Raw genomic sequence first — 13,930 nt, 5'->3', positions numbered from 1 at the left:
CCTGATGCCCAACAGGTCTGAAAGTCTCTTGATGAGACTACTCTTGAAATCTCTCCCTTGATCATAGTGGATGCCTTGGGACAGACCATAGTGCACAAAGAATTTCTCTACGAAGATCTTGGCCACCATGGATGCTTGTTGGTCCCTTGTGGAAAATGTCTGGGCATACCGAGTGAAATGGTCAGTCACTACCAGCATATTTCCCTGCCCGCTCAGATCAGGCTCCAAGCACAGAATGTCGAAGCACACCAGCTTCATGGGTCCCTGACTCTGAAGATGGTCCATTGGGGCAGCTCGGTGAGGCAAAGTCTTCCTTTGGATACATCTGATGCAGGAGTGGCAATAGTCCTCAACTTCAGCCTGCATGCAGGCTGAAGTCCTCTTGGGCCCTAGGTGGCCATGGTTGTCGTGTAGGGCAGTTAATACTGTCTCCATATGTTTTTCAGGTGGGAATAGCTGCCATTTTTCTTCAGAATCGTCAGAGGGGCCCCTTCGGTAGACCAATCCTCTGTGCACCTGAAACCGATCCCACTCTCGGTGCAGCAGATGGGTTTCCTTCTGGGAGTCAGTGAGGAGCAAGTCAGGGCGTTGGCTCTCCAAGGCCTTCAATGTCAAGCTACAGGGAGGGTCCTCCAACTGGTCCCTCCGCAGGTCTTTGATAGCTTGGGCAGACCTTCATCCCCGACTTGGGTGACATTGCAATAACATCTAGGGACACCAGCGGCTGACACTCCAACCTCTTAAGGCCTGGATCCTACTCCAGGTTGTTGTTCTGCTCCTTGACGTAAGGCTCGTACCCTTCAGGTGTCAGCTGGGCCTATTTTTCTGGAGGGTCTCTGGAACAATTGGGCCTTCTGGACAAAGCATCCGTGTCTTGTTTCCCGACCCCGGTTGATACGTCAGGCTGAAAATAAACCCTGATAGAGCAGCCAACCATCTGTGACCCATGGTGTCCAACTTGGTTGTAGTGAGGATGTAGGTGAGAGCATTGTTGTCGGTCTTGATCACAAACTCCGCTCCATACAGGTAATCCTTCAGCTTATCCACCACCGTCCACTTCAAGGCCAGGAACTCAAGTTTGTGCATGGGATAGTTCTTCTCGGTGGGGGCCAAGTTCCAACTAACGTAGGCAGCACGCCGTAGATGGCATTTATCCTCTTGATATAGCACCCCACCTAACCCATCTCGACTGGCGTCAAAGTGTAGCTCATATGGCTTGGTTGGATCTGCATAGGCCACGACTGAAGCAGTTGTTAGGCTTCACTTCAGCTGCCTAAAACCTCTTCACACTTCGGAGTCCATTGTTCCTGAATGGACTCTCTGGGTTTTTTGGGCCCTCCAGCTGGTCTGACAGGCTTCACCAGATCAGGGTCAGCGTCTTAGCGAATCCCTTGACAAATCTTCTGTAATAAGAGCAGAATCCCAGAAATGACCTAAGCTCAGTCACGTTGGTAGGCCTCGGCCAGGAGGTGACAGCTTCCAGCTTCTGGAGGTCGGTGGCCACTTCATCAGCAGACACAATGTGACCAAGGTAGTTGACCTGAGGGTTGATAAAACTGGCACTTTTCCAGAGACAGCTTCAACCCCCTCATCATGGAGTCTCTTCAGGACCTTCTGCAGACGCTCTTCGTGCTCTTCCAGGGTCTTGCTGAAAACGATGATGTCGTCTAAGTACACCAACACCTCGATCAGTTTCATGTCACCCACAGTCTTCTCCATTAGCCTTTGAAAGGTGGCTGAGGCATCAGACAGGCCTTGATGCATACGGTCAAATCCAAAGATCCCCTCCGGGGTAATGAAAATGGTCTTCTTCCGATCCTCAGGGTGCATGGGGATTTGGTAATACCCACTCTTCAAATCCAGCATGCTGAACAACTTCGCTCCTGACAGGCTCTGCAAGGCATCTTCTATTCTTGGGGTGGTATATTGGGGTGGTATATTGGGGTGGAAGGGTTCTTTGGTTCAGCGTCCGGTAGTCAATACCCAGCGACCCATTCTTCTTCCGTACCACCACTATTGGGGAAGCGTATAGACTCTGGGACTCTCGGATGATACCTGCCCTCTTTAACTCTGCCAGTTGTTCATGCAGATCCTCCAAGTCCCCTAAACGAATCCATCAAAAACTTTCCCTGAACGGCTTATGGACTCGAAGAGATGGATCCCGTATTGGGCACTTTTTGCACACCCCACATCAAATTCACTCTTGGAGAATGCAGCCTGCCATCTCAGGAGCTGAGTCTTGGCTCTTTCTTTCCATTCAGGCAAAAGGGGAGTATTCTTCGGATAGAGCTCCTCCGCAGAGATCACATCCTTTGCTCCCCCCACCAAATCAGATGGCGGGACTGGGGTGGCCAGATTCACTTGTCCCAGCAACATCTGAGCCGGCATCTTCACTGGCGAGGCTGTTATGTTGTGGACACTAACCAAGATCTTCCCGTGACTTCTTTGCAACCCTTTGGTTGAAACCACCTCGGGAATTATCTCCACTCCCATGTCTTCTCTCTGTCCGTCTGATTCAAGGACAATGAAAGGGCCTGGTTGCTTCCAATTTAGCTTGACAGATGCTCGTAAATAGGCCACTTTACCAGGCTGTAACACCTTCTCACACTGGTCCAAGCCCCAGATCTTTCCCTTCTGTTTTTGTACCGGGTGCTGGTAGGCTTGTCTCAGCATGGGGTGCACACTTGTAGTGTAGAAGTGCCCGGCTCCAGAACAAGAGGTGTCAACAGCCTTCTGACAAGATCAGTATTGGTCCCTATGATGAGAGAACTCTTACTGGCCCTGGTGGGCGAGGACAGACCACTGCCTGAGTTTCAAAAGTCTCGGCTTTCCCAGCCATGGAGGCATTGAAGGTCAGCTTGACCGGTAGATAGCCATCATAGGGGAAGTTCTAAGTCACAATGCCTCATATCTGCAGGTCTTCCAACTTCTGCAAAGGCAGGTACTTGAGGTGCCTGTCAGAGAAGTCTCTGTAGAGAAGGGTCACTTAAGCTCCAGTATCCAGAAGGGCCTTGGTGTAGACTCCCTTTACTTGGATGGGAACAACAGGAGAAGGTTCCACCAGCTTGTCAGGGAGCATGGAGGAAGTGGTGGCCCTGGCCTGTTCGGTGGTTTGTATCCATGCTCCTCTCTGCGGAGATTCTGATCGGGCGTAAGTCTGTACTAAGTTCAGGGAGTCTGGTGTGCATTGACTCTCTGACACCAGGCAGCATGTGTCAAAGTCAACGGGACACTGGGTTGCTTGGAGGCAGCAACGGGGGGCCCTCTGCAAGGGTTTGGACTTTTGCTGCTGTCTCTTCGTGTTATTGGTTTTGAGCCAGCTACCGTAGATGGGCACCCGGTTGGCTCCTTCACCAGAGCCCTCCAAAGATTCCCTCTGGCTTCTGGCATTGTGCTTCAGGCTTCACTGGGCTTGGACACACCTGTCAATTAATGTCCCACATAATTTCAGCATACCTCGGTATGCTCAATGGCACTCCTCACTGGTACATGTGAAAATGCTCATCATCGGCTCCGATATAGACACTAGTATAGATATCCGTGCATCGCTACCAAATATCCATAACATCCCTGTAATTATGGATAATCAAACATTAAAATCACTTGATCTTACCGGATCTAACAAATAGCTTCCAAAATAGCTAACTGTTTGGTCATTTTTTTGATAAGGGGGGCTGATGACGGGTTAGCCCCCCAGCAAATAACTGTTAATATTGCTTCTTCTGTGTGAGATCTAATGCAATCTCATCCTTATGTACCACCACCTAATATCTCTAACGTTAAAACCACTTGATCTTACCGGATCTAAGGAATATCTATTAGCCTAGATGATTTTTGGCCAGAAAATTGCATGTGCGTGGGCAATCCGTCCTTATGTACCACCTAATATCTCTATTTTTATGTGCAATATCTCTGAAATGATGGGAGATCTAACGTTAAAACCACTTGATCTTACCGGATCTAACGAATATCTATTAGCCTGAATGATTTTTGGCCAGAAAATTTGATAAGGGGGGCCAGCCCCCCTCATTAATCGCTTAATAAGTCTCCAAATATGTGAGATCTAACGTTAAAACCACTTGATCTTACCGGATCTAACAAATAGCTTCCAAAATAGCTAATTGTTTGGTCAATTTTTTGATAAGGGGGGGGCTGATGACGGGTTAGCCTCCCCCCCCCCCCCGCAAATAACTGTTAATATTGCTTCTTCTGTGTGAGATCTAATGCAAACAATGGTTGATCTAACAAGGATCTAACAAACTGCATCAGATTTTTTCAAAAATTTTAATGGGGGGGGGGGGGGCTAACCTGGCAGAGGTGAACTACACTGCATCTGAGCACCACAAACCAAAAACACTATTTAATTCAATTTTAATATTCAAAGTAAACTCCCCCATCCATCCATGTCTCTATGCTTTAAAAGAGAAGTACAGCCAAAGCTTGCTTGGCTGTACTTCTCCTATGGATCACAGGAGTGCAGATCGTTCAGCACTCCTGTCAACCATTTTCAGCAGACATCGGGCTAAAGCCCGCTGTAGGGTGACTTCACAGAGCTGGTCCAGGCTCAGGCAAGATCGCGACAATGGAGTCGGGATCCGCCCACATGCCTGGACCTGCAACTGGCTCAGCCTCTCAACGAGCCGCTGGGAGCCTGAGCCAGCCGATCTCCCACCCCCTTTCACAGCCCAGCGTTCCAGTGAGCGTGGGGGGGGGGGGGGTGTGTTTGGGCAGAGCAAGGAGCTGGTGACTGAGAGTCACCAGCTCTCTACTCATTGAGCCCTGAGAACTGCACGATCAGCGGTGTTTGGTCGCTTGGTTCTCAGTGTTAGAGCCGGTGGGGGACAGATGCAACATCGGAACAATGCTGCATCCACCTAGGTAAGTATGATTCAGAAAAAAAAGGAAAAAACATACTTCTCTTTTAATTTGCAGATGATTCATGTAGCATTTACTTCCTGAAATACATCTTCCCTTAGCTCAGACATGCAGGCCAGAAGGGTGTGCTTAGATGGGAAAACCCCTCCTCCCCTCCTGAGGACTCCCGGGATGTATGATATAATTTGCCTAGGCAAGAAACCAGGAAGTAACAGTAGAAATGTAAAAAAAAAAAAAAAAAAAAAAAAGTTCAAAACCAGTAAATGTGCTCTACTGTTAGGGATGCCACCTTCTTTTCAAGTCAAACCCGAACACTTTCGCAGCGCACAACCTTTTTTTTTTTTTTTAATAGTATATACTATACATATATTTTGCTATTAAATAACATTTCTAATCATATGAAGTTAATAACAAGAGTTCCCCTTTTACATCTGAATCCGCAGAGTTCCCCTTTTTACATCTGAACTCACAGAGTTCCCCTATACTGTAATGCCCCGTACACACGGTCGGACATTGATCGGACATTCCGATAACAAAATCCATGGATTTTTTCCTACGGATGTTGGCTCAGACTTGTCTTGCGTACACACGGTCACACAAAGTTGTCGGAAAATCCGATCGTTCTGGACGCGGTGACGTAAAACACGTACGACGGGACTATAAACGGGGCAGTAGCCAATAGCTTTCGTCTCTTAATTTATTCTGAGCATGCGTGGCACTTTGTGCGTCGGATTTGTGTACACACGATCGGAATTTCTGACTATGGATTTTGTTGTCGGAAAATTTTATAGCCTGCTTTCAAACTTTGTGTGTCAGAAATTCGGATGGAAAATGTGTGATGGAGCCTACACGCGGCCGGAATTTCCGACAACAAGGTCCTATCACACATTTTCCATCGGAAAATCCGACCGTGCGTACAGGGCATAAGGGGGGACCCAGCTGAGTCTGGTGTAAGGGAGAACTCTGGGGACTCTGACATAAGGGATGCTCTAGGAACCCGGATTTAAGGGGGAACACTGAGAACTCTGATGTAAGGGGGAACACTGTGGCCTCTGGTGTAAAGGGCAACTCTGATGTAAGGGGTGCTCTGAGAACCCCGATTCTTTAGTGTACTCTCTCAGAGGCAGGAGAGAGAAGGGGGTAACCTTCAGTCACAGACAGGGATGGATGGTGTGCTCAGTCACCCCTTGGCAGTCAGCACCTCTCATCCAGATGTATCTCAGGCTGCTGGAATGTGTGTGGGGGGTGTGGGGGTGGGGGATTGTTAGGTTAGTGCTAACTTTGGGCAGTGTGAAAGAGAGTGTAAGGCATCATTCCCACGAGGCGGATCCGCTGCCTCGGAGTCCGCCTCTGTCCGCCAGCTCAGCGGGAGATCTCTCTGTTGATCTCCACTGAGCCGGCGGATGACTGGTCCCTCTCTGCTCACTGAGCGGGGAGGGGCTTGTCCAGCGCCGCTGCTGCCTATGGGGAGATTGGACGAAAAAGGACAGCATGTCCGTTTTCATCAGATCTCACCCGACCGCCAGCGACGGATGCGAACGTAGGGGCATCCATCTGCTTTTAGCGTATCGGACCGGGTCGGATGTCAGCGGACATGTCCCCCGCTCCATAGACTAGCATGGAGCGCCCGTTCAGGTCCGCCGTCAGACGGCGGACCTGAACAGTCCAACCGTGTGGAAGGGGCCTAACAGACGCTCTCGGCTTAGACACCTGCAGCCAGCAACCCCCCTGGGAAGCCATAGTCCGGTCTGAATAATGTGTCCGGGTTTCAATCAGTCTGAAACCCAGACGCATGATTCCAAGCCTGAACTGTCCGGGTCAATCCCAGACAGGTGGCAACCCTATCTACAGTAATTTCCTATCTGTTTACAAATGCTAGCAGCATAAGGATTACAATTGTTACAATTGAGAGAGTAAAGTTCCACTTTATGGGGTTAATCAGACTCTGAATATATCTTCTGGAAATATACAAATGTGGAAGAGGAAGCATTGACAATAGTGGAAGGCCCATCCAAATAATCACAGCAATCATAATTTGAAGTTTGCTGTAAGCAAGCTCCGGGGTTTCCCTTTAAATACCAGGAAAATATGCTCTGCCCTATTGGAAGTCCATAGATTCTCGCTGACAGCGGTCCTCTATCAATTCATAATTTGGGGGGGCACGTTGCCCCTTTCCTCTCTCATACAGCTTCAATGTGCGTTGGGAAGGCTGCAGGTGTATTTCATAGCGGCAGAGAGGGAACTGTGTGGAAATCTTAGGAATAAGTGGGATTAATGTCGCATTAATGGGATCAGTTTGTGTATACAGGGTGAGTCATAAGCTATGAGGACCATAAATCAGAGCTTGCAGAACCGGGCGCTCTGCCCATCTCCCCTCCCAAGAAGAGTCATAAATAAGAGAACAGCCCCTCGCCAGGCCGCCAAAAGGCACCTGACGCCCAGCAGTCACCGCAGGAATTACGGCAAGGCATCCATCACTTTAATGCTTGTACTTTGCAAATTAAAGCCGTCATCGCCCGGTCCGGAGGACAATTTAAACCTTTGACGTCCTTCAGTTCTATTCTTCCCTTTTTCTGGAACGCCTCTTCCCTCTCTCACAATACTTTTTTCTCATTTGATTATACAAGTATTTATTGTTGGGAGTGCTAGTAGTAAACTGCCGCTTATCGTACATCTACGCCAAGGTTCTATGTACCCGCTATCAAGGAACTACCCCCCCAGCATGGCAACCGTCACTGAGGTCTAATCATTCATTTACAGCTATAGGGGCCTAAATTGCATAGGTGATGTATTTTTGTTTCTTCAACCAGCAGGTTGAATAAAAATAAATAAATAAATAAATAAATAATTTGATTCCCCCACCGCCATACTTGGTGTTGTTGGTGGAATTCCTCTTGCTATTGTATTCTAAAAGCGGGGAGAATTCCCCATTGTCAGAATACAGCAATCAGTGTTTCCGGCTGTAGCCGGGGGCACCGATCGAGTGAAAAAAAAAACAGACAGGCTGGTTTTACAGCTCAAAAGATCGACGTTTGTACAACCAGCCTGCCCACAGATGGATCAAAATTCGGCCAGTCCCTGCTGACCTGGCTTAAAGTGGCTATAACTATAAAAAAAAAAAATTACCCTGTTCCTTTAAAGCAGGATATACAGCCTAGTGCTTGTGCGGTGTCATTTGTCCCTCTTTACACTGTAAAATACCTGGTTGATCCTGCCTGTTGCTGTGTCCCCCTTAGTGTGCTGACCACAGTAACCATGGCTGCTGATCCATGGTACCGTGGTCAGTTTATGTGCCTCTATCACCCCACTACTCTCCCTCTGCCCCTCCCTCCCTGCCTGTCAGCTCGGGAATCTGTGTTTGTGAGCCGTCTCCTCCCCTCCCCTCCCCCCGCTATTTCTCTGTGGCTGAAAAATTACTAATCAAAAACCCAGGAATCCCTTCTGTTACAGCAAGATATACCGTGCAATGTCTGTTTTTCTTTAAAATTATGCAGCGAAATACTTTATTTGAGAGCACTGCTGTGCGCTCATGTGACCTCCCGCTGCTCTCCTCCTCCTCTCCTTCCAGCTGACGTCAGAGGGGAATCTCAGCCCCTCCCACTGTGGTCCTCAGATCGGGGAAGGAGAGCCCTGGAAGGTCACGTGACCGCACCTCAAAAGGTATTTTACTGCATAATTTAAAAAAACACAGATAGTGCACAGTATATCTGGTTTATATTTGGTTTTATTTGACATATGTTGCCCTTCCAGTGCTCCTTGCTGCGAAGGCCAGGTATAGGTGGGGGAAGTGGCCATTTGTTTGTATATCTTGCTGTAACAGAAGGGATTACAGGATTTGTGACTAGTGACTTTACAACGGCTTTAATTTCAATCCATCTATGGAGAGTTTAAAGAGCAAGTAAACTATGGTGGGTTTTACTTCCTCTTTATTTCCCTGCAAAGGTAAAGCATAATGGGCTACTATGCATCGCATAGCAGCCCATTGTGTGTCACTTACCTGAAACCAAAGCCTACGATGTCACCGCTGTCCCCACTAGCAGGGAGCGTCCATCTTCACCCCTCTTCCTTCCCGAGCCACGAACTCCAGCTCTGTGACTGGCCGGAGTCGCGTGACGTCACCGCGCATGCGAGGGGAGCCGCCAGTCACGGCATGACCCCTATTAGAAACTACACGATCTGCCCTTTCTAAAGTGCGCATGCGCCGTAGTCATCAGGGCATGGCTTTTTTGTAAATATCTCCTAAACCGTGGAGGTTTAGGAGATATTTCCAGCACCTACAGGTAAGCCTTAATATAGGCTTACCTGTAGGTAAAAGTGGTTGTACAGGGTGTACAACCACTTTAAGAAAATCAAGGAGATGGCAACCAATTTTTATCGATTTTATAGCTAGCAAGGAAGGTGCACATGGGAAGGCTGGGGGGGGGGGGTTATCTTTTAATGTATGCTTTGTCCTATACAGTAAGTCCCCTACATATGAACGAGTTCTGTTCTGAGAGAGCGTTCGTAAATTCAATTTCTTCCTAAGTTAGCCTAGGGACCCAACTAACACAATTGGCTATACAGTACTGTACTGTAATAGGTTTATAATGCAGAACATTTCACACAAATAATGATACTGTACTCTATGCATTACTGTACAGTAAAGTACACAAAAGCACAACCACGTGTAGGAGACGCACGCAGGTGACAATGTAAGCCAGACAAATTAACTAACTTATGTAATTGGACATGAGAACGCATGTTCCTATCTTTAAATGTTTGCAACTTGGAGGTTTAAAGCCCATATACAGTAAAACCTTGGATTGTGAGCATAATTCCTTCCAGAACCATGCTTGTAATCCAAAGCACTTGTATATCAAAGCAAATTTCCCCATAAGAAATAATGGAAACTCAAATGATTCTTTTCACAACCATTTATTCATAAGTCCTTCAGTTTATAGTCCATATAAAAAGATTATAGCAATGTGATCAGGTTGTGTAACCATAAAATGTCCATCCACAAAAGGAAACCTCCACAAGGGGATTAGAAGCAAAATCCAGCAGGAGCTACAGAGTATAAAAGAGAAGAGAGAAGCGCCCTCTAAGTGTAGCAATATGTTGCTAAATGTTGTACCTTCATTAACTGTAACCATATTGCTACACTTAGAGGCGCCTCTCTTCTCTTTTATACTCAGTTGTGACATGACGCTACTTGTATATCAAGACATCGCTTGTATATCAAGTCAAAATTTATTAAAAAATGTTGCTTGTCTTGCAAAACTCTCTCAAACCAAGGTTTTACTGTATACCTTTTTTTTTAATGGGGTGGGGCTTGGATGACATCACAACGCTCAATCCTGTACGGCAAGTGTGGGTTCTTGGTAAAGCAATTTTGCACAGAACCACTCTAATTATTAGAAAGACTGCATATATCTGGTGCGATGGAGCACCCATAGAATGCAAGTGTATTTTATGTGCATTTACAAATCAATAAATACTATAAAGGATAAAGCACTATCTTAATTATTTTGTTTACATGATGGTGAGCGGAGATAAAGGAGAAGGAAAGCTCTAAATTGAGGAAAACTGCCACTCAGCACAAGGAAGAGGACAGGTCATAGTCCCATCTACGGGACACAAGTGGGATTTGACCGAGCAGTAACATGTGAGGTCAAAGCATTGAGGTGAGACGACACCTCAACACGAACACGAAGGTGGAATCTGTCCTGGGGATAACACTCCCAGGAAAATATTTGCATCTTAAGGATTTACAAAGGACTGTTTTGGGTGTTTGTTTTTGGCTTGAGGACACTAATATGCTATATACAATATACAACCGGATGTATGTATGTTCTTTGGATACAATTTTTTCACATTTGAAGGTTAATAGAGGTTTATGCATGTTTGATGGGTCCCAAACAGGCACTCGGTAGTGTTGTGCACAAAGCAGTTGGATAATCCAGTGCTCCTGGACATTATATTTGCTGAGGAAAATAAAGTTTTAGTAGGGTGCTGGACCCGAAAGTGAGTGAAATCATTTCCAATTACCGTATATACTCGAGTATAAGCTGACCTGAATGTAAGCCGAGGCACCTAATTTTACCACAAAAAACTGGGAAAACGTATTGACTCGAGTATAAGCCTAGGGTGGGAAATGCAGCAGCTACTGGCTAAACAATGCCCATCTGCAGCCTCACTGTGCCCATCTGCAGCCTCACTGTGCCCATCTGCAGCCTCACTTTGCCCATTTGCAGCCTCACTGTACCCATCTGCAGCCCCACTGTGCCCATCTATATCATCAGTGCCCTTCTGCAGCCTCACTATGCCCATCTGCAGCCTCACTGTGCCCTTTTGCAGCCTCAATGTGCCAATCTGCAGCCTCAGTGTGCCCATTTGCAGCCTCGCTGTGCCCATCTGCAGCCTCACTGTGCCCACCTGTATCATCAGTGCCCATCTGCAGCCTTACTGTGCCCATCTGCAGCTTCATTGTGCCCATCTGCAGCCTCACTGTGCCCATCTGTAGCCTCATTGTGACCATCTGCAGCCTTACTGCGCCCATCTGCAGCCTCACTGTGCCCATTTGCAGCTTCACTGTGCCCATTTGCAGCCTCACTGTGCCCATCTGCAGCCTCACTGTGCCCATCTGCAGCCTCACTGTGCCCACCCGTACCTTTGATAACCAAAACAGCGGGTGTCTCCCGCTGTGTCATGCAGTCTTAACTGTTCGGCGCCTCCTCCTCGTTGACGGAACACTGATTCAGTTTCCCAGCATTATATCAGTGTTCAGTGTTCCGTCTAGCATGGACGAGGAGGAGGCGGAGCTTTGTTACAGTGGACGGCCCCTGAACAGTTAAGACTGCATGACACAGCGGGAGACACCCGCTGTTTTGGTTATCAAAGGTACAGGTGGGCACAGTGAGGCTGCAAATGGGCACAGTGAGGCTGCGGGAGACCCTCACTCAAGTATAAGCCGAGGGGGGCTTTTTCAGCATAAAAAATGTTCTGAAAAAGTCGACTTATACTCAAGTATATACAATAGGCTCTTTGAGGCTGTTGTTTGACAGCCACTGTGTTTTTGCAGTCCCTGGGGCAGTCCAAAGGATGTATAGATAAAAGATATATAGATAAGGGTAAAAGCACGACAGATCAAACATAAGTCAAGAAAAAATGTTACTTCTCACAAAAAAAACTTTCAGAAGGCAAAGCCAACATGTTTCGAGGTTCGCACATTCCCTTCTTCAAGGCTTGTGTATTGGCAAGTTTGATAAGACTGAACAACTGAAGATTTAAGGCCGGTTCACACTATAGCGATGTCAGACATTCACACCCATGCGATCCGATTCCTGTCCGAATTCACAGTTTGCACTGTGATCTGCGAACCGATTTGGAGGTTTTATTAACTTTGTATTGACACTCATAGGGCATTGTGAACCTCCGGCGATTCAGGTGCGATGCGGAAACCCGCACTGGATTTGCAGGGTTTCCCGCATCGCACCAGTGTGAACTGAGCCTAACATTGATAGGCAACCTATGTGTTATTATAAATCTTCAGTATTTTAAAAAATTGCCAACATACAAGCCCTGATGAAGGGGGATGTGTGAACGCCCGAAACTCGTTAGCTTTATCTTCTGAATTTTTTGTTGTGAGAAATAAACTTTTAGACCTATTTTTGATATATGACGCTCTTATCCTTCTATATAGTATATCCTGGACATTATATTGGAACCTCATCAATCATCCCATCACAATGTAAGCACCAATTACACAATCCATGCATAGTGGCCCACAGCAACAAAGAAGAGCCAGAAGAACAATGTAAAACAATTGATGGGCTTGCCCAGGTTAGTTCACTTTCTTATTGATAAAAAAAGCATCAGTTGGTGGACAGAATGCCGAAAACCCAACAGACTTTATTTTCAGAAGGCCAAACCAGGTTATTTCACTTTATTGCAGGTACCCCATGAACCCACTTATAACCCATCCCCACCCATTCCCACTGAGACCCCTACCAATAATTAGTTAAATACATATAAATTATTATCTCCGGTCTCCACATCTCTGTGGAATATTACGGTCCATGATAAATAAATAAACTTTGGGCTGCATATTGCCCACAGTCCCTCAGTCTTTATCTTATGGGGAGGGCAGAGCCCCACTCTCTTCCTCGGAGCAAAAAGACTCTGGGCTGTAGCGGAGCTGGCCGTTGTGTCGTAAGATGTTTGTGTCTCTCTCTGATCCTTGAAAGTCTACATCTTCTTCCTCCTCTTCCTCCTCCTCCTCCTCCTCCTCGTCATCCTGGGCATCCTTGCTGGGTGCTATGCCCTCTGTCCTCTTCCTGTCGCTGTGGTTGGACAGCCCCTGTTCTTTCCCCTTACGACTCCTCTTCCACTTCATTCTGCGGTTCTGAAACCAGATTTTTACCTGGGTACAGAAATCAGATCAATGTTAGAAAGCCAACAATTCAAAAACATTTTCTTCAAACAGTGTTAGGAATTATCATCTCCATTCTTGAAAAACCAAGCAAAACTTTTTTTATTTGGTTAGTTTAAAACATTTTTGGGGGGGGGGGGGGGGGAATAGAATTTTCAGTATTGGCCACAAGAGGGCACACATGCCCTTGAACAGCAAAAAAACGGGTCTTGGTTGCAACTAATGAACTTACACTATATTGTCTAAGGTATTGGAACACCGGCCTTTACACGCACATGGATGTTAATGGCATCCCAATCTTAGTCTGAAGGGTTCAATATTGAGTTGGCCCACCCTTTGCAGCTATAACAGCTTCAACTCTTCTGGGAAGGCCATCCACAAGGTTTAGGAGTGTGTCTATGGGAATGTTTGACCATTCTTCCAGAAGTGCATTTGTGAGGTCAGGCACTGATGTGGACGAGAAGGCCTGGCTCGCATTCTCTGCTCTAATTCATTCCAAAGGTGTTCTTTCGGGTTGAGGTCAGGACCAGTCAAGTTCCTCCACCCCAAACTCGCTCATCCATGTCTTTATAGACCTTGCTTTGTGCACTGGTGTGCAGTCATGTTGGAACAGGAAGGGGCCGTTCCCAAACTGTTCCTACAAAG

General features: G+C 46.9%; 1 protein-coding gene across 1 annotated transcript in view; it reads right to left on the bottom strand.

The window, feature by feature from the left end:
- Positions 1–9,773: 9,773 nt before the first annotated feature.
- LOC141147187 (homeobox protein Hox-A4a-like) overlaps positions 9,774–13,930 on the bottom strand; it is a 62,588-nt gene continuing 58,431 nt past the window's right edge. Inside the window, exon 3 of the mRNA XM_073634343.1 lies at positions 9,774–13,276. Within this exon, the coding sequence (XP_073490444.1) occupies positions 12,989–13,276 (288 nt within the window). The 3' untranslated portion in view covers positions 9,774–12,988. The remainder of the gene's footprint in view (positions 13,277–13,930) is intronic.

The sequence above is a fragment of the Aquarana catesbeiana genome, linkage group LG06 (assembly GCF_042186555.1).
Source record: "Aquarana catesbeiana isolate 2022-GZ linkage group LG06, ASM4218655v1, whole genome shotgun sequence".
In the NCBI taxonomy this organism is placed as follows: Eukaryota; Metazoa; Chordata; class Amphibia; order Anura; family Ranidae; genus Aquarana; species Aquarana catesbeiana.
This window is presented reverse-complemented; position numbering and strand designations above follow the sequence as displayed.